We start from the raw sequence: 21,368 nt of genomic DNA on the forward strand, positions 1-21,368 counted from the left end.
GCAGGAAGTGCAGGATGGAGGAGAGAGTTTGCAGAACTTCCTACAGCTGGGGGAGAAATCTGGGGGTAGGTCTGACACGGCCTTAGATGCCGTGCAGAGGAAGAGGCAATCCCGTCCCCCCCCAACCTCATCAGGACTAGCAGCTGAGCCTGGCGTAGGGTAGGAGCCACCAGCCGGGTCTTCCCCAGTCCCGCCCCCTGCCCCACAGTGATTTACCTCTCTGCCGGCTGCCCTGGGCACCTGAAACATACTGCTGTATGACTGCTCTTGTGGCTTCCCTTTGCTTCCCTGTCAGAAAGTCATTTTTCTGCAGGAAAGCAAAGAAATCTGTGGGGGACATAAATTCTGCATATACCTTATTTGGTTGGAAGTATGCAATCAGGCAGCAGCAGAGACAAAAAAATACCTCCGCAAATATAGTACAGTACCGTGTTGAAAGTAAACTACTATAAATAAATAAAGGGAAAGCAGCATTTTTCTTCTGCATAGTAAAGTTTCAAATCTGTATTAAGTCAATGTTCAGTTGTAAACTTTTGAAAGAACAACCATAATGTTTTGATCAGAGTTATGAACATTTCAGAGTTACAAACAACCTCCCTTCCCAAGGTGTTCATAAGTCAGAGGTTCTATTGTACAAACTACCCCTTCAATTGACACTCTTGTCAGTAGCCGTAGGGGAAGAGCCAAGGGCTGAATGAGACAGGCAGACTGTCCAACCTGTTAACCCCTGTAGGTGGTCTGTCCAGATCAAAATTGAGCCATATTTGCCATTCAGTTTAGGGAAGTTTGCACTGCCCATGCTGTACCTGTTCCATAGCTAAACTATGTAAATCTTCCTTAAAATTTGTTAAAAATAAAATAATCCTTTAGTATTTTGGGTGATGCCAGCTTTGTAATGAGCAGAGTTGCAAGGTAGTAAAAAAATACAACATTGATGAGATTTGGGAATAGGACACTTAATTTGCAGAATTCCAAATGTTCTCAGGTGGTGGTTATCCTTTGGAAGAAAAAATATCCAGGTGTGCCTGCAAGAATGTTCTTCTTACAAAAGTAACTGTGTACACTAAATGAATCTCTGAAGCATATGTGTAACCTGTCAAAGAAAAGAGAGGTTCAAATGGACTGTCTTGGCCGCCTTGCTTTGATGAAGGCTTGGTTTAATCCTGCAGGCATGCACTTTTCCTGCAGAGAATTTAAGGTCAATACATAACTTCTTTCAGGATCTCCCTTTCTGTGTTTCTGCTGTTCTGAGTGCTGAAGCACATGCCCTAAAATTTTGTTTGAGAAGTCAAAATAAAGCTGTAAGCCCTGTTTCTCTTTCTGATTACATGGTTTGTGGTTAAACAGCTAACAGTAGTGTCTTGTAACATTTATACAGTAGCTACAGTACCTGACCGTCGGCGTCCTCCCTTAGCTCCTGCTAAGCCCACACAGGTGCGAAGAAAACCATTGCCTCCAAGCACAGTGACTGGTAAACCGGGGAGTGCAGGTATTTCAGCCTTTTCATTTTCAGTTTTAATGCTTTTGGTTGCTGTGATGTGCTGAATAGCCTTAACCCCTGTTGATATCCATGGGAATTGAGCGCAGTCAGAACTTCACAGGATCAGGTCCTTTTTTGTTAGCTAACACAAGTTCTGCAAGGTTCCCACTTGAATTTCCTTGGATATCTGTTTTGTGCACACAAAGGATGGACCTGATGAAGCACAGGCTGAATGTGACTTGCACCTAAGCTCCCTCCTAAGATGAACATGTCTAATGCTCTTTTGCCTTCACACATAAGTCCAGGTCCTTCTCTAACCAGATTTCAGTATAATCAGTCCTACTGGGGCAGCTGAAAGCATAATGGAGTGATGCAAGTTAAGTCAATATTTCCTTTTAAAAGAATTACAGTAGATAATTTTATGACCAATCATAGCATTTACAGTTATCACATGCATGCCTCAGATAGAAGTAATCAAATATCACGCCTCAGGATATATCTAACTGACTATCTGTAAGAATCTGTAAGAATCAGGAAGGGAAAAATGGTGTCCAACATATGCAGCATTACAGAATTTTCAGGGGAATTCAACCCATAAATAATCAGGGTTGAGATTTGCAAAGCAGTTCAGTGGATTTAACCACACATCTTCTATTGAACATTAATGGCAAGTATGTGGCTAAATCCTCTGCTCTGCTTTGAAAATTGCAGCTCAGTTATTTACTACTACTACTGGAGGCAGGAAATCAGACCCATAAGACTGATTATCTGTCCTAGTATGGTTAATACTTCTGTGATTCCAGTATTCCTATGTTTATATAGTATTTTCCCATACCCACAATAAAATATAAAAGTCAGACAAAATATGAAGATAGTTACTCAACTGCATATAAATACTTCCAAACAAAACTATACTTCATGATTTATTATTCTAAAAGAATACTAATACTATACATTATTAGACAATCTTGAGCCTGCATTCAATAACTGTATTGCAAATTCTCTAATTCTGTTTAGACCAAACTGCAGAAATACTTATGTTAAACTGTAGCATATACCACAAATATTTGCATTTTCTAAAAGTGTGATATTTATTGAAATAAAATCCATTACTACAGACAACATTAGATTTAGTTCTATGATTTTGTGACTTACTGCAAAATTGTGTTAAATGAAAACCTGGGTTATGATTGTAAGAGGTCACTGGTTTACAAATAAAAGAAATAAATTAAGAATGGCTCAAGCTATATTGCCTTCATTGTTATTTCCAGGGTCTGATGTATTGATACATGCATATTACTTTTTAGGTGGATGTAACTATTCATGAGTGTGAAAGGCTGCTGCTAGGTCTGACTAGAGGCAGGCAAATGTGATGCAAATGTATCTCAGTCAGATCTTCTAATTCACCTCAATTTTGGCTTCTGATGTTAGTTCTGAGGTAGAGATTGCCAATTGTGCAAGCTATTGTGCAATGGGCACTATATTCAGTAGAGGAACTCACTTTGTTGAGACATTAACCAGTTTGCCCCAGGTCTCCAGTATTGAAATGTTGGTATTGCGTCAAATTATTGCATTACCCGTTTCTCCTCTTACCACACAGAAGAACAAATGCACATGAAATGCTGCGGGCCTATTTTCCCCCTTGACACAGTAGTAGTTCCAGGTGTGAGTTAATGCTGTTAGTTGATTAATATATATTTTAAATGTATGTTGTAATTGGAACATGTTGGAGCAGTTTCATCCTTGGTGTGATTCCATTGATTTAATAGACTCAGAACAGGGATGAATTGGGTCCAGGTTCTGCTCATTGTTACACTAGTGCAGTGGTCCCCAAACTGTCGGGTGCGCCTTCCTGGGGCAGCACAAAGGAACGTTTATGGACAGCATGGTGGGGCCCTGGTCAGCCCCCACAAGGGGCGCAGGGAGGGAGTGCCACCCAGCCCCACTCTGCCCCGAACCCAGCTCCGTCCCCATACGCAGCTCCAGTCCACCCCATGCTCCACTCCCAGCCCAGCTCTGCCCTCATTCCCTCTCTGCCCCCAAACCAGCTCCGCCTCCAGCCCCAGCTCTTCCCCCATCCCCAGCTCTGCCTTCAGCCCAAGCTCCTCTGTTGAGGAAGCCTTGATTGTGCAGTAATGGAGGAGCGTGCAGATAGATTCCATTGCTGGAAAAGGGGGGGCATGACAGGAAAAGTTTGGGCACCAATGCACTAGTGTAAATCTGGAGAGACTTCTTTGATGTCCAAGAGTTACTCCACATTTGCACTTTTCTTTGTTAAATCTCTAATTCATTAAATCTCTGATACATTTACCAGCGTTTCATATTTTCATCCTCTTTTCCCACAACTTAAAGGCCAATTTACATGTTAGCTAGTAACTATCATAGAATCCTGGACGTTAAAGATAGAATAAACCGATTAGCTCATCCAGTCCATCTCTCAGGGCCAGGATTTTCTTCTATCATACATTTCCTAATGTTTTGTCCAGTTTAGTTTTAAATGTTCCAAATCATGAAGCTTCCACCAATTCTCTTGAGAGACTATTCCACAGCCTTAATTAATCGCACAATCCGGAAACTTTTGCCTCCTGATATAATGTGCATTGATTTTCCCTTTCATAATTTTGTCCCATAGTTCTTTCTTGTACCACCATTGGAAATTCTTATTAGTAACATTTTATATACAAGCTGAGTATTACAGGAGAAGTTATTGCTCAGCCATTCAAAATATCCAAAAAGGAAGTAAGAGATTTCTATAAACATCCTGAAATTTGATGGCAAGAATGAAAGCCTTAAGGGAATTTCCATTTCTGTCCTTACGTCTGACCAAAGCCACTGTCCGTTTGGAAGTGATGTTCTTGTGTATCATACAGAGCTGGGCAAATAACAGATATTTTGCAATTCAGAAAAATAAAAAATGAATTGTGTTTCAGATCAAATTGAAAATTTTTTATTTCATTTTTGGCAAATCGAAAAGTCAAAGTGCATTTTGTTTTGAGTTGAATGAAGAGTTAGGTTTCTATTTAGAGCATTTTTTAATGTGCGTGTGATGGGATCCTTGGGGGGCAGCCTGGGACTGTGGGACTGCTTTGCCCCCTTAACTCTCTCCAGCCTGGGCTGTCTCTCACAAAGCCTTGCTAGTGACCAGCAGCAAACCCCTCCAGGTGCTGTTATCGCTCAGCACAACCACATGTGGAGACTCCACACCCAGCTAGATTGCATGAATGCTCCCAGAGCCACTCATGAATCCCACAGAGAAAGGCATCAGAGCCGAATCCCCCCAGCTCCCAGCACTGTACCTCGGGAATATACCGTCTTACACTGCTCAAGATGGGCAGTGCAAATTTACTAATTGGCTCACCACTTCATCAGTGGAAAGTGGATATACACCAGCCTTTGCAAAACCTGAGCAGATTTGCCACACACTTCATACAAACTCACTGGTAAAGATAAACAGTTAAAATCTACCTTTTAGAGTCAATAAATTTGTTTAAGTGATATTAAGTGATAGGCAAAAAGTCAGAGTTAGTTACCAAAAGAAATAAAATATAAGCGTGCAGTGTAAACTCTCAACAACTAGACTAAGCAGTTTTTCCTCACCCCACTAGATATTGCAGTCCACAGTATACAGATTTCACCCTTAAAATCTGGGCCAATCCCCTCAATTGGAGTCTTCAGTCTTCTTCTCAGTGTCTTTGTTGCTTGCAGCATAGGTAGGGGCAGGAGAAAAGGCAAACCATGTGGCCACTGTGTCTGTTTTATAACCTCAGTCCCATGTGATTGGGGAGCACAAGTCCAAGCATGTCTGGGTGCACTGCCTAGTCTCCAGGCAAAGTTGAACAATTCCCCCCTGTGGCCTCATACAGGTGAGTCATTGCATTGTAGCTCTCTTGCTGGACAATAGTTGTTGATGGGTTGATTGATACCCCACCCAGGTGTTGGTTACTTTCCTTGCTCTTGCCTCTGGGGAGCTAATATCTGGCTGATTCCCCAACTTACAGCATGTTTTAGTGACAGCCATACAACACAATTCTCATAACTTCATATACATTAATAATATACATATATGGATAGAGATTCAGTAAGTCATAACCTTTCCCCTTATACCTTACAAGGCATGCTTTATATGTAAGATCACGATTATATAAAAATGAGAAATATGGGGGCTCCAGGCTGCTCCCCCAAGGTATAGAATGTCACAGTGTGTTTATAACATTATAGGAAGTTTTGAAATGAAATAATTTTGAACCAAAAAAAGTGAAATGTTTCTTTTTCGGGGATTTGTTTATTTTTATTGTAAATTTGGCAAAATTGATATGAATTTGCAAAATGTTTCTATGTTGGCAAATCTGCATTTATCAACAAAAAAATGTTTTGTGTGAAAAATATTGACTATCTCTAGTGTCATGATGAGCAGGGAGCAGGCCTGAATTATATAGTATTTGAACTCTTTGAGATTCACCATGCAATATTTGTTAGAAAATATCTGACCTTTTTCAAATGTCGTTTTGGACTTCCACTTACTTTTTGAAAACAAACTACAATAGAACCTCAGAGTTACAAACACCTTGGAAATGGAGGTTGTTCGGAACTCTGAACAAAATGTTATGGTGGTTCTTTCAAAAGTTTACAACTGAACATTGACTTAATCCAGATTTGAAATTTGAAATGAGGTGTGTGGTTGACTGGTCAGTTCATAATTCTGGTGTTCATAACTCTGATGTTCTACTGTAGAAATATTTTACCGCAAACCATCCACCTCTTCAAATACTTGTCTTCATCATTTAGTTGATACCAGGAGAGAATAAAAACAATATCATATGATTTAAAATGGCAAATAATTTAGTCATTTATTTTCAATGGAGAATAATAGCACTACTCATCAACGCCTTCTCAAGATGGATATTGCTTACTATAAAAAAGGGTCTGTCCAGCCCAGAATAAAACCATCCTACCCAATTTCTGGGACCATTGTGCTATCGGTTGTACAAAGTGTTGGACAGAACTAATGAAAGTCATGCTATTTTTCTTGAATGGATTTAGAGCTGCCCTATGGAAATACTGTAACAAACTTTTTAGGGTTCCATTGTTCAGCTGTGTAACTTCAGCTGTAATTAGGACAACCCTTGCTGGCTGTCTCTGTTTACATCCATAATCCTTTTTCATACTCTGGACTTGGTAACGTGCCCACCAGTGAAAGGAACTTAAAAACAGTATTACAGTGGAAGAGTCCAAGTCTCAGTTACTGAATTTAGCTCTTGCATCATGTACCTTGTCATAGGCATAAACCATCACCGCTAACCTAGTAGCAGAGAATTGTAGATGAGAGAAACAAAGTTTTATTGGGTAATTTTTTCCTTTACCAATTGGTGTAGGATTGTTCCCTGTAGTATATTCAACTAACTGTATTCCATTTTTATCTGCCTATAATCCCTCAGAAATCAAAATTTGAGTGACCTAGCATTTTTTTTTAATATTGATGGTGTAGACTGTATTGTTTTAGCCGCAATCAGGACTTGTGCAGTCTTTCTTGAGTCCAACTGGAAAATGGTGTACCTGTGCTGAGGGGGGAGCTATGCTTGAAAATGGAAATAGGTGCTTCCCTCCTGAATACATGATCCCACTCTTTTTCTGACTAAACAGTCGTCAAAAATCTGAGTTGTGTTCAAAAGAAAACAAGCTCGCTTCTTCTACATAGGAATTGCCTTGAAGTCACGAGTTCCACCTTCTTCCATGACTACTGTAGCTAAAACTACTGGACCAACCATATCTCTGAAGATGGAAATGCCAAGAAAGAAGCCAACAGTTTCTGCTTCTCCAGAGGACTATGGTAAGCATGTTAGGAGCAGTTTTGTTTTATCTTTGTTTGTTTTTATCTGAAGTTAAGGGAGCTCCTGTATTAAAGTTCCATGCAATTCAGCCCCCTGATTGTATCAATCACTTATTTTCTGTTGCATCCTTTCCCCCAAACACTTGTGTTTATGTTATCTATGTAATATAAGGTCCCCTGGACTGGTTCTGATTCTGATTTCACTTACACCACTTCTGCACGGATGTAACTCCATTGAATTCAACTGACTTGCTCCTGATTTGCATCTCTGTGAGATCAGAATAAGACCGTTTCTCTTCTTAGAAGTCTGTACGTGCCTCACACACTTTTGATACTTACTAATAGGCCACCTGAATTGTGTTGAGGCACCACAAGATGTAGCCTCCTTTTCTGAGAGTTTCACTGTATGTAGTGCCCACACATTCATGTCAAGCTGTGATCTACACGGTGGTGGTGGTGTTATATATATCCACCTAGTTACTCTGATAACCCAGCCCCCTTGCCTATAAGAAGTAATATGAGATGGGTCCAAGCAACTAGATCTGTTTTTTAAACTCATCTGAGTTTGAGAAAGTTGTGATTGGCACATTGTAAAATGAGGGGCAAGCTTCAAAATTTGGATCTGGATTCAGATTCTGAATGACCCCAAAGTTCAGGAGTGTTTTGGGGTTTGGCTTTGAATCTATCCTTGGGCCAAATACAACCCCAGTGTATGCGGGCATGGCTGCACTATCATAAAGGATGTTCAGTTTACTTATTTCACTCACTCCGTAGTAACACAAAAGTTCCAGGCTCTTAACAATGTTGGTGAACTCTCTATGACCCAGTCTGCTGGCAAAAGCAGGCTTGATGCTAGATTTATAAGAATGCATGCTGTGAATTTACATTGTGTGCTGTCCATCAAGGTCTGTTCCCAAAAACAGATATTGAGTTTTCAGGATTGTTACTTGGTATGGCTAGAAGATCACAGTCTGAGTTCACTATTGGAAAGTTGACTAACACGGCTGCTACTCTGAAACCTATTGGAAAGTTGTAATTTCTGCTCCTAACTTGGTATGCTTCTTTACAGTAATGATAAGCCACTAGATACAAACAAGTGACTGTCTTTGTTGGGGAGACCTTTAAAAACAAATGAAAATAGGCAGCTAAAATAAGAGCTCAGTCATTTGGGTAATGATTATCCTGGTTTTGGCCGAGAAGATAGGCTTTTATTTTCCATCACAGCCAAATTCAGGTGACTACTAGGAGAAAGCAAAAATGACAGCAAGCATGCACCATGGAGAGGTCATTTAGAATGGCAGATGAAATATGAGGTGTTGTCATTTTTATATTGCAACTTGATGCTTTTCTGAGAATTTTATTGTGACTGTGTCTTCCCCAGTTAATGCAACTGTCTTCAGCTCGAGTCCTACATCAGAGACTGATTCTCTGGGCAAACCACGGTACACAGGTATGACTGTAATGGCTGCAATCCTTCGTTATTATATATTTACCTATCTATATATATCTGTAGAAGTGTTGGACTCATCAGTAGCGTGCCTCCTCCTGACCAGCAACGGTGCAGCAGTTCTCTCCCTGTCTGGCATTCCTTGCCAATAGCCACTCTGGTCTCTGGTGGTCCATCTCTTCCCATGATTTGGCTCTTCAGCCGGGTGATGATTTAAGTCCACCCCTTCTACCGTAACAGAACAGTTGAGCAATATATCGGGTATTCAGACCCAACTCTGGGTCCCATGGTTGTCACTCCCTTTTCTCAGGACTTTCCATCATCCCTCTCCCCTTCTGTTGCTTAATGTTTGCTTAGCAGTGGCTGGTAAAGGAACCTGGGCTGTCCCACTACACCATATTCTAGCTCAGTGACCCTGTAACCAGCAGCAACTCTTTTGGCCGACTCTTTGCTGTTCTTTCCTTGGACTTATTCCTTTCTCAGGCCTTCATCCCCGCAACTCTCTGGGCTCCTCCTTCTTTCAGGGCCAGAATCCCCCTAACCAAAATCCCAAAGTAAAAGTAGAAACTTAAACACCATTCTGCCCTCTTCTGGTTCTTTCCACTCTCCGATCCCAGACCAGGTCTACAATAGGATTTGTAGGTGGATGACCAATGCTGGAAGGAGAACCCCTCCCATCAGCATAGGTCATGTCTAACCTCAGAACACTACAGCGGCAAAGCTGTACCGCTTAAGTGTAGACAAGCCACCAGAGAATAACTGCAGAGTACCTGACTGTTTTCCTGCAACCCTTTTCTACCACAGCTTCCTGTCTTTATACTAACCCCCGACTCCTCCCCCGTCAGTACTTGGTAGAACCCTGCGTGGATACAAATTTTTGTCCGCGGATATAAATTGGTATCTGTGAAACCTCAGGGCTCTCCCAGGAACTGCGAAAGGAGCAGAACATGGGGCCGCCACTCCCAGGAGCCAGCACCCCACGCTGGCAGCTCCGCCGGCACGGCTGTCCCGTCCACAGCCCCGCCCCAGCCCTGCCCCCATCCCTTCCACATAGCTGTCTGCGTTTCCTGTCTGGGGCCGTGTACACCGCTTGAACACAAGAGCATGACCAGGGACAGCTGCCGGTGAGCCTGGTGCCCACCCCCAGGGCTGGGGGCGGTACAGCTGTGCTGGAGGAGCTGTTGGCACGGGGCGCTGGGTCCTGGGAGCGGCGGCCCCACGTTCTTCTACTTTCACCGCTGCGGTTTCCTGAAGAGCCCTGCGGTTCCGCGGATACCGATTGATATCCGCATCCACGGGTATAAATTTGTATCCACACAGGGTTCTAGTAACTGGGACTGACCTACCCTCCAGATGCAGCAAAGTACCTTAATTGAGCTCACTAACTCCAGTTAACGCCTATCATACCAGTGTGTGGTACACAACCCATCACAATACCCAGTTTAGTTCCTGCTTCCAAACTTTAAGTGCTTTTTTTTTCAGTTACATTTTGGTGGCAGATGAAAGGACTTCAATGTAGACTACCTAAGTATTCGTGACTGTATTTTGTCTCAATTTCCCTGTACTTCCTACCTCACCATCCAGTTCCTAAACTGGAGGACAGGAAACAAATCTGCCAGAAACCACTTGCCAGCAATTGTGCTAATTGCTCATTGTTGTTCATATTCTATTGAAATCATAATGGAATGTCCTAAGATGCCTTGCAAGCCCACCCATACAGGCTTTTACCATTTATTACCACTGTGCCTCAAGGCAAGCTTTACCCCATGGATTACACACCCTACCAAGTATTACAGGGCAAACCCATTCTTACAGATAATCCCCACCACTGCCAGTGTGCCTGATCATAAAAACTATGCTGGGAAGAAAATATACCAGTCATTGTAATAATTGTCTTTTAAACCAATTGTGCATTTTCTTTCAAATAGAGAGGCACTATCGAACATTGAAAAGAAACCTGAAGCATCGGAGTGCAGAGTTACAGTAATAGTTCCCGTCTCCTCAGAGGAAGAATTTACTCTCCCAGACTAATCCTGCCTCTTTCCTGTCTATGCATAGAAACTGTTGCATGTACAATTAAGGCCACATTAGTACTCTATCTCTCTGACCTAATAAAGGTTTCCATTTTAAGGCTAATATACTCTTTATCACCTTCATTAATCTTCTTTTATAATGTCACTACAGAATGCAAAACTCTTGCCTTTTAAGGATGGTTTGAGGGCTCCATCTTGCACCATTGAAATCAATGGAAATTTCCACTTCAGAAATGGCAGGATCAGGCAGTTAATGAATGCAAGGCCGTGCATTAAACTTGTTACCCTTTTTGTGGAAACGAGACAATGATTATTATGTATTATAGTAGAAGCTGGAAGCTGCAAACAAGATCATAGTACCATAAAAATATAGGGCTGGAAGGGACTTTGAGAGGTCATCAAATCCAACCCAGTACACTGAGGCAGGACCCAGTAAACCTACCATCCTTGACAAGCGTTTGTCCCACCTGTTCTTAAAAACCTCCAAAATTGGAGGGTCTACAACTTCCCTTGGTAACTTATATCACTGCTTAACTAACCTCCATAGTAAGAAAGTTTTTCCTAATATCTAACTTCAGTCTCCCTTGCTACAGATTAAGCCAATTGCTGCTACTTCCGTCTTCAGTGGGATATGAAGAACAGTTGGACACTGTCTTCTTTGTAACATCCTTTGCCATATTTGAAGTCTCTTATCAGCTCCCCACTCAGTCTTCTTTTCTCAACACTAAACATGCCCAGTTTTAACTTTCCTCAGAGGTCAGGTTTTCTTAACCTTTTATCATTTCTCTTCTGGGCTTCAATTTGTCCATACTTAAAATGTGGTGCCCAGAACGGGACACAGTACTCCAGCTGAGGCATCACCAGATCCAAATAGAACAAGACAGTTATCTCCCATGTCTTACATATGACACTTCCGTTAATACACCCCAAAATGGTATTAGCCTTTTTCAGAGCTGCATCACATTGTTGGCTCATATTCAATTTGTGATCCACTATAACCCACAGATCCTTTTTGGCAGTACTATTGCCTAGCTAGTTAGTCCCCATTTTGTAGTTGTTGATTTGATTTTTCCTTCCTAAGTATAGTACCTGGGACTTGTCTTTATTGACTTTCCTCTTGGTGAGTTCAGGGCAATTCTCCAATTTGTCAAAATTGCTTTGAATTCTAATCCTTTCCTCCAAAGTGCCTGTAACCCCTCCCAGCTTGGTGTCATCCGCAGATTTTATAAGCATAGTCTCCACTCCATTATCCAAGTCATTGATGAAAATATTGAATAGTACCGAACCCAGGATAGACTCCTGTAGGACTCCACTAGACACAACCTCCCAGTTTAATAACAAACCATTATTAGCTACTCTTCGAATATGGTTTTTCAACCAGGTTTTCAACCAGGTTTTTCATCTAGACCACATATCCCTAGTTTTCTTATGAGAATGTCATGTGGGATTGCATCAAAAGCCTGACTAAAATCAAGATGTATCATGTCTACAGCTTCTCCTCTTCCCCCACCATCCACCAGAGCAGCAACCCTGTCAGAGAAGGAAGTTAGTTGGGTGTGGCAAGATTTATTCTTGACAAATCCATGTTGGAGCAGGGCTTCATTCTTCTAGGCACTGTAAAAATCAAAGTCAGTCCTTGTCCCAGTTTGTGATAGAAACTAATTCACTTGCTCAGAATATTTAGCTGTGTCCTTCACCCTGTTGACTCCTATGTAACACTGTCCCTGCAGTTTTGAGTGCCCACTGCCATCGTCACTCGTGCGAATGAGAGATGGGTGAAATGAGCATAGGCTCAGGGTGTACAAAAATCACACCAACATGTTGGTGTTGGGATATTTATTATTCTGTCTCTCACATGTAGGCATTAGAGAAGATAAATTACAAAAAATGGGAAAATAATAGTTAAAACATACGCACGAATACAATGTGCAAAGTGTAGATGTGACCATCACAGAATGGCATTTGTGTTAGACTTTGGACATGATTTGTCAAGCAGGATTTCCTACTTCATGCACTTAAATAAGTTTTTCCTTGTTTTAAGTGTATCTGCATTCTGCTGTCCTACCTAGCACTAACTGGTGATGCTTTTCTCCTAGGCCCTCACGTCAAGTACGTGCCAAAAAATGTAAGCGAGCCATGTTCTATTACAAGCACTCTCCAGTACTTCCCAGAAGAGGAAGGCAGCAACAAGGAAGATGTTACTAGCCCTCCACAAAATCCTCCTTCCAACCTCACTGTGGTGACAGTCGAGGGTTGTCCAAGCTTTGTCGTACTGAACTGGACAAAACCGGAAAATGACACCGTTACCGGTCAGTTTAATTTCAGTTATCGTCTACTACTTCAATATATAACACTGTATGCTCATTTTTACTTTAGTTAAATGTTTGTTGTTGTTTTGTGTCCATAGATGAAAGTATCATTTAGACAAAGGGAGCCTGACTCTTCACTGCCTAGCATCTTGTGTAACTGTTGACAATTGCAGAAGGTGGGTGTAAAATGCTATCAAATCAGAACTGTGGAGTTCTGCACACTCATTGTGTACTGATGTCAGTGACTACACAAGATGCAAGACAATGTAGAATCAGGCCTATACAATATGTGTCTTCCCATTATTTATTTCTGCCTCCTCGGTGCACTGTAGGTAAGTGGATTCTCTACAGTCAGGTAGGATCTAATATTGGTGATTCAGCTGTTTGACAATAAAAGGGAAAAGCAAGTTATTTAACATTATTATTTAACACTTATGTATAGCACAGTATTGTAGGTGTGCATAGCATTTTACAGCAATAATACAGACATGGAGTTTGTAATGCTAAGGACCTGATCAAGCAAAGCCTTACGACTAACCAATAAAGTCGATGGGCTTCTACTCGCAGTAATAAGCATCACACCCCAGAGTAGATACTTGTAGGATCATCAGGCCCTAAAATAGTTACATCTTTCCTTTGGAAATCTGAAACCCAAGTCAGGTTTTTAGATTTAAAAAATAGTGAGGATAACTTAGCATTCATGTTCATCTTCCCATAAAAAACACAATGTATTTCATTAGTCTAATGGATGATCTTGCATATTGTCATTATTGCTAAGTGAAGGACTCCCTTAGCCTTGATGTACTCACAAGTCTACTGTGGACCCTTAGTCATACCCATTTTACAGATCTGTATAACTAGAGGCAAATTCAGTCTTTTCTTTCAAGAGGAACACATGTAATGGTATAAAATAGTCTGCAGTCTGGTGTTTGGGAAAGAGGAACCCCTCTCCACCCCAGATACTTTCGAGGCGGCAAGGGAGCTCATAGAAAGTACTGCACCTCAGCCCCTTGCTGTTAGAGACAAGCCCCCGGCACCGCCTAGACGAGTGCCATGTAGAGGCATACCGGCAAAGATGAGGCCCTCTTCCTCAGCAGACGGGCACCGTTCACTATCTACTTCACCCCCGGCACCGGTCCCAGTACAAGATAGTAAGACACATGGAATGCAATGCTCGGGGTCTTCAGCACCGGTCGTGATCGCCCTCTGTTGCCTGGCACCGGAACACAGGAACTGTTCCCCGGCACTGGACGCTGTCACCCACCCAACAAATAGAATTCATTGAGGCGGTGCTAGACTCGGTTCAGGCAAAAGCCATCCTGCCAGAGCCCAGATTCCAAACACTGTCACACGTCATTCAGATGCTCAGACAATACGCTCCCACCACCGCAAGGACATGCCTCAGCCTCTTGGGACACCTGGCGGCATGCAGCTATGTCATGAGGCATGCCAGGTGTGGCTCGCTTCAGTTTATCACCCGGGTCGAGACAGTCTAGACTCAGTAGTAACAGTACCGTCACGAGTCCTAGACACGGTAGGATGGTGGTTGGACCCTCGCATGGTCTGCGAAGGAGTCCCATTCACCACCTCTCAACCATCCATGACCTTAGTAACGGACATGTCCTTGGTTGAGGGTACACCTAGGAGACCGACAGACTCAGGGCATGTGGTTGCAACCACGATCCTGCTCTACATCAATATGAAGGAACTCAGAGCGGTGAGACTAGCCTGCCAGACCTTCCATACCATATTGCAAGGTCAGTGCGTGGCAGGCTGACCGACAACACCACTGCCATGTTTTACATAAACAAGCAGGGCAGAGCCCACTCCTCCCCTCTTTGTCAGGAGGCTCTCCACCTGTGGGAGTTTTGTATAGCCTACTCCATTCACCTGGTGGCGTCCTATCTCCTGGGAGCATGCAACAAGCTTGCGGACTACCTCAGCAGGTTGTTCTGCAGTCACGAGTGTTCTATCCGGATGGACGTCATCCACTCCATCTTCCAAAGGTGGGGGTTTCCCCAGGTAGACCTATTCGCCACCAGGAGCAACAGGAAGCGTCCAGTATTTTGCTCCTTCCACAAGCACAGCCCGGGATCAGTCTCGGATACGTTCATAATGCACTGTGGGAACCATCTACTGTATGCCTTCCCTCTGATACCACTCGTCCACAAGGTTCTCCTGAATATCCACAGGGACATGGCATAGGTAATTCTGCTTGCTACAGTGTGGCCACGCCAACATTGGTACACAACACTTCTGGAGCTGTCAGAGAGGGCCCCCCACTCCTCCCCCGCGCTACTGCTCCTTCCCCATCTGATTACACAGGACCACGGCCGCCTACTTCATCCAGACCTCCAGTGCCTCCATCTCATGGCCTGGAAACTTCATGTTTAAATGCAAGGGTGCTCCAGTGCATGGAATCGGTGAGGGAGGTACTCCTTGGTAGCAGGAAACCTTCCACCAGGGCCACCTATCTAGCCAAATGGAAACGGTTCTCATGCTGGTGTAACCGCAGTCGAATTTCTCCACATCTATACCATTCATCCTGGACTATCTACTGCACCTGAAGCAGCTAGGCCTGGCTGGATCATTTGTCAGGGTGCACTTCGCGGCCATCTCAGCGTTCCACCCCGGAGAGTTAGGGTGTTCAGTCTTTGCCAGTCCTATGGTGGGCAGTTTCTTTAAGGGCATGGAATGGCTATACCCGCACTTTTGCCCACCAGAACTGACTTGGGACCTCAATCAGGTCCTAGCTAGGCTGATGGGAGCCCCATTTGAGCTGCTCACTACATGTTCCCTTCTGTATCTCTTGTGGAAGGTAGCCTTTCTGGTTGCCATCACATGGCCAGGAGGGTGTCGGAGCTAAAAGCATTAATCACCAACCCCCCCCCCCCCCCAACACACACACACACACACACACACAATCTTCCACAAGGATAAGGTACAGCTCAGACCACACCCAGCTTTCCTTCCCAAGGTGGTATCCCAATTCCACCTCAGCCAGGATGTTTTTCTGCCTGTTTTATACCCCAAGCCACATGTCAACACACAGGAGCAGAGGTTTCACTCATTAGATGTGCAGAGGGTGCTAGTGTTTTACACTGAGCGCACAAAGCCTCTCAGGAAGTCAAACCAGCTGTTTGACTTCCGGTCTCCGCACAGCGCATCTCTTTCTGGATTACGGACTGTATCCGGACCTGCTATGACCTTGCCAAGGTCCCAGCCCCGGCTATAACAGGCCACTCGACAAGAGCCCAGGCCTCTTCCACCGCTTTCCTGGCCCAGGTGCCCATCTAAGAGATCTGCAGAGTGGTGACCTGGTCCTTGGTGCATACCTTTGCCACCCACTATGCCATCACACAGCGTGCTATAGACGATGCAGCTCTCACTATAGTGGTGCTCCAGTCAGTGATTCCTTAACTCCGAACCCACCCCCCCGTGGGAGAGCTTGGGAGTCACCTAATTAGAATCGACGTGAACAATCACTCAAAGAAGAAAAGATGGTTACTTACCTTTTGTAACTGTTGTTCTTCGAGATGTGTTGTTCATGTCCATTCCAATACCACCCTCCTTCCCTTCTGTCAGAGTAGCCGGCAAGAAGGAACCCAAGGGGGGTAGGGTCGGCAGGGTCATATATTGAGCACCAAGAGAGTGCCACTCCAGGGGGCTCCCTGGCCGACCCAACGGGAGCTGCTAAGGGGAAAAGGTTATGATGACCGTACACACTGTGCACTCACCTAATTGGAATGGACGTGAACAACACCTCTTGAAGAACAACAGTTACAAGAAGGTGAGTAACTGTCTTTTTTAATCAGCTCAGGTTATAAACAAAGAATAGTTCATATGGGATACCATTATGATCTATAAGAAGATAATATGGAAAATCCACACAAAGGAGGAAATCAGACAAGAAAAAAGAGAGGAATGAAAAATATAGAGGAATTAGAGCTTTTATTAAAGGGAAAATTTCTGTTTTTTTTAACTTTTCAGAGTATGAGGTTGTATCAACTGAAAATGGAGCACCTAATGGAAAGGGGACGTCCATTCTAACTACAAATCAAACCCACTCTACAGTGGAAAATCTAAAACCTAACACAAGGTAATGCAGTAAGAAAACTTTTCAAATTCATCCAGCTAATTTAGACTGTCAGTCATATCCTAGTTTAAGAAGAAGATACAAATATAAGAACAAAGTGAGTGTGTTCTAATTCTGATGGGAAGCAGACTTTTTTTAAAATGTAATTAACACAGAAAGTAATCTCATGGCAAGGATGTTGCAGATGGTCCAGACTCCACGAGCTCGGTATAGTGCAAAGGTGACATATTCGGTGTCCTGGCAAAAAGATCCACAGTTTAGTTTTTAAAGGTCTACTGCCTCTTATGGGAAAAAAAATCCTGTAGAATTTAATAGAAAAAAATGAATTATATTTTGTAGAAACATGAGTACTGGACTTTAATAATGTGCTAACATTTCCATATTTTTAACCATCCTATAGAATTCAGGTTTCAAGAATCTAGAGCAGGGGTGGGCAAACTTTTTGGCCCAAGGGCCACATCTGAGAATAGAAATTGTATGGTGGGCCATGAATGCTCACAAAATTGGGGTTGACGTGTGGGAGGGGGTGAGGGCTCTGGTTGGGGGTGTGGACTCTGGGGTGGGGCCAGAAATGAGGAGTTCAGGATGCAAGAGGGGGCTCCGGGCTGGGGCGGGTCTGTGGGGGGGGTGAGGACTCCAGCAGGGGATGCAGGCTCTGGGGTGGGGCTGGGGATGAGGAGTTTGGGGTGTAAGAGGGTGCTGCAGGCTGGGACCACGGGGTTCAGAGGGCAGGAGGGGGATCAGGGCTGGGGCAGGGGATTGGGGTGTGGGGGGAGGCTCGGGGTGCAGGCTCCGGGCAGCACTTACCTCAAGCAGCTCCCAGAAGCAGCGGCATGTTCCTTCTTCAGCTGCTACACGGAGGTGTGGCCAGGCAGCTCTGCACACTGCCCCGTCCACAGGCACTGCCCCTGCAGCTCCCATTGGCCGCGGTTCCTGGCCATTGGAAGCTGCAGGGGCTGTGCTTGGGGTGGGGGCAGCGTGCAGAGCGGAGCCACCTGGCTGCCCCTACACATAGGAGCTGAAGTGGGGCCATGCCGCTGCTTCCAGGAGCAGCATGGAGCGGCCCCCAATCCTGCTCCCTGGCCAGAGCGGGGCAAGGCCCAGACCCCGCTCCCCACCGGGAGCTTGAGGGCCGGATTAAAACGGCTGATGGGCCGGACCCGGCCCATGGGCCTTGGTTTACCCACCCCTGATCTAGAGGGTGAGACTAAAATTTCCAGTGGGAGTATCTCACCAAAAACTGCATATGTGACTTCCTTTTTAAATGAATAATTGTAGTTTGAGTGGCAGATTATTTTGATACGTGTATAATTACATAAATGTGTACAGATGTGAATTTGTTATACCAATATTAAAACATAGCTAATGATCCAATATTCATGTCTGGGGGGAGAATTCAAGAATTAACATCCAAATATTTTGAAGTTGAATGGAGCATGAATATTTTCAATATTGAGGAATAATCGCATCATGCTCAGTGTGCCTCAGGGTATCTGTCTTCAAAGTGAATAGACTTAGGCCATGTCTACACTACGTGGCTAAATCGGCACAGCTGCAATCGATGCATCGATTTAGCGGGTCTGGTGAAGACACACTAAATTGATGGGAGAGCACTCTCCCATCAACATCTGTAATCCACCTCACCGAGAGGCAGAAGCTATTTTGCCGGGAGAGCATCTCCCGTCGACATAGCATAGTGTGGACACCGCGGTAAGTCGATCTAAGGTATGTTGACGTAAGTTACTTTGCTTACGTAACTTAACTAACATAACTTAGATTGATTTACAGTGGTAGTGTAGACCGGGCCTTAGAAGCAATGTCAAGGGTAAAAGAGAGAATGTGTTTTCATTGCAGCCAAAATACAAGTAGTAAATTCTGATAAATCTCTGCCAGAAGCTGAGAGTCAGGTTTTTCCCATGGTAAATGCTAATACAAAAGTATTATATTTGTCAGCATACATAAGGCAACGCAGACTCCCACCTGTAACAAATTAAGTGAAGATTTTTCTATCATTATTGCAGCTCACGTAACCAAACTCCTTCCATCTGAGATCCTTTACAACCATTTTAGTCATGATAATTTATGTCAGTAGTAGGATTAGATCAGAATTCCAGACCCAACAGCAGCCATTTAGTCCTGCATGTCACTGGCTATTAAATAGTACCTTAGTAATAAAGCAGTTTCCTTGTTCCTTCAAATGGTGATCTTCAGTACGTCTGCTGTGACTGAACAGGAAAAACATACCATTAATATTCATATTTTCCTCTAGCAAAGTATACAGCATAACATTATTGGTATTTGTCAAGTGCCTGGGGCTGTACAAAATACAACATGAAGGAAGCCCTTGCTCCAGAATACCTACAGTCTTGAAGAAAAAGAAAAAGGCACTGGACTGGGAGCTTGGTGACCCTGGGTTCTATTACTAGCTCTGCCATTGATCTGTTATGTGACTTTTCATTTCTCTGTGCCTTTGTTTCCCCTCCCACTCTCCTCTATCTTTTCTGTTTAGGTTGTGTACACTCTTTAGGGCAGAAACTGTCTCCTATTAGCATACCTAGCACAATAGGGCCCCATTCTGGGTTGGCGTCTCTTAAGTGTTACTGTAATGAACATAAATAAATAATAATAAATTCACTAGGAAGTCCAACAGGAAGAGTAACTTCTAATAATTCTTTCTGAGGAGAGCTGTTCGCTTCTTGTGGGCATTGTGGAAGAAGTGAGCGTTTAAGAGGGATCTGCAAGGAAGGAGAGGAGTGGGCTGGTGAACTGAGACGTGAAGGATATTTCATGCACAGGGAATGGCAGGCAATGATGCACAGAGATGGGGATGTGAGAAGACAATGAGTTTGTTTGCATGAACAGACTGCCTTGTGCTTTTTTAGTCTTTCTAGCACTGTGTGGAAGCTTGTGCTGTCACTGTCTCTGCCTTTTCCATTCTATGGATGAAATTGAACGGTTTGACCCGAGATGCCAAATTCACCCGGTTTGTGAGCACTAAAATTCTCTGCGAACGTGTTTTAGGTTTTTAAGCTCATCTGCTAAAATTCACCAAAGAGTATGTTTTCCTCGCAGTGAACAAGGATGTAGCCTTGGGTCTTCATTAATACTAGTGGAGCCGTATTGTTGCATGGTACTGTTGTGAGGAGTGCCTTAGAAATGTGTGTTGTAACAATCTCCATGCACTGCACTGAAATTTCCCCTCTAGATCACCTATAAAATCATATTTTGGGACCATCTTGGTGGTCAAGATGCAGGGCTGGTCAACTCCTAATCTCTCATTCCTCAAGTCACCAAGGTCTAAGAACTCTGTACATTGCAGCAGGGTTTGTCCGGGTAGAGAGGGACAGAAGCTGAGGAACTGCTTTGCGTCACTGAACCAAAAATCTGGTCAGTTAAGGAATAGTGATAATGGACTGTTAAAGGAATCCCGTCCATCCTTTTTCTGTTGGAAGGAGCTAAAATAAAACATGTATAGTCCATCCACTCTATGACAACTATATTTGAACACAGTTGCAACATGGTTTCCCTGACCATTTCACACTGGGAAGGGTTTTTTTTGAAGAATTGTATTTTAACTTTACCATAAAGCCATAATATGGACTTCCTTCAGGTGGGCAGTTTAGCTTTGTGTAGAGTGGGATCTTAATGTACAGCATGATTTGATTTGGATGGTTCTTAAAAGAAACAAAAATCTGTCCTCATTGGTTGGGGTACCTTGCAGACTACCATGTTTAAACCTAGTGGTTGCTAGCACGCTCTTCTTGTAAAGTAAACAGGGCCTTTTATTGAGAGACTGAAGCCTTGAAGATCATGGTATAAAGCATCTGTTTGCTTTGACTCATAGGAATAATGCTGGCTATTTTCTCCTCTAGACATGCCTGGCAAAATAAACTTCAGAAACAACTATAACTTAATTCATAACCGAGGAGTTTATAGTTACTTAATTCACCCAATGATTGGTGCAAGGACTTCAGTCCAAACTACAGCATCTTTTGCTTGCCTTGTAATCTGTACCTCAGCTTTTTTGTTTGGTGTGAATTCAGACTACTCCAAAGCATCCAGACTCAATGAAATGAGAGCATAATGTTCTGTTTGAAACCTGTTTTACTGCGTAAAAGGCACACCCTTTAAATGAATGCATGGCACTGTCAGCTGCTCAGCAGCCTGCATGAAATG

At 43.5% G+C, this 21,368-nt stretch overlaps 1 protein-coding gene across 24 annotated transcripts in view; it reads left to right on the forward strand.

Annotated features, from left to right (window-relative positions):
• Positions 1-21,368, forward strand: part of LOC102940233 (ABI family member 3 binding protein) — a 377,733-nt gene that overhangs the window by 324,718 nt on the left and 31,647 nt on the right. For all 24 annotated transcript variants that reach the window (XM_043538550.1, XM_043538551.1, XM_043538552.1 and 21 more), the window contains 5 exons: positions 1,379-1,489; positions 7,176-7,307; positions 8,689-8,757; positions 12,884-13,096; positions 17,087-17,195. In XM_043538550.1, coding sequence (XP_043394485.1) covers positions 1,379-1,489; positions 7,176-7,307; positions 8,689-8,757; positions 12,884-13,096; positions 17,087-17,195 — 634 coding nt within the window. The remainder of the gene's footprint in view (positions 1-1,378; positions 1,490-7,175; positions 7,308-8,688; positions 8,758-12,883; positions 13,097-17,086; positions 17,196-21,368) is intronic.

This window comes from Chelonia mydas, chromosome 1 (assembly GCF_015237465.2).
Source record: "Chelonia mydas isolate rCheMyd1 chromosome 1, rCheMyd1.pri.v2, whole genome shotgun sequence".
In the NCBI taxonomy this organism is placed as follows: domain Eukaryota; kingdom Metazoa; phylum Chordata; order Testudines; family Cheloniidae; genus Chelonia; species Chelonia mydas.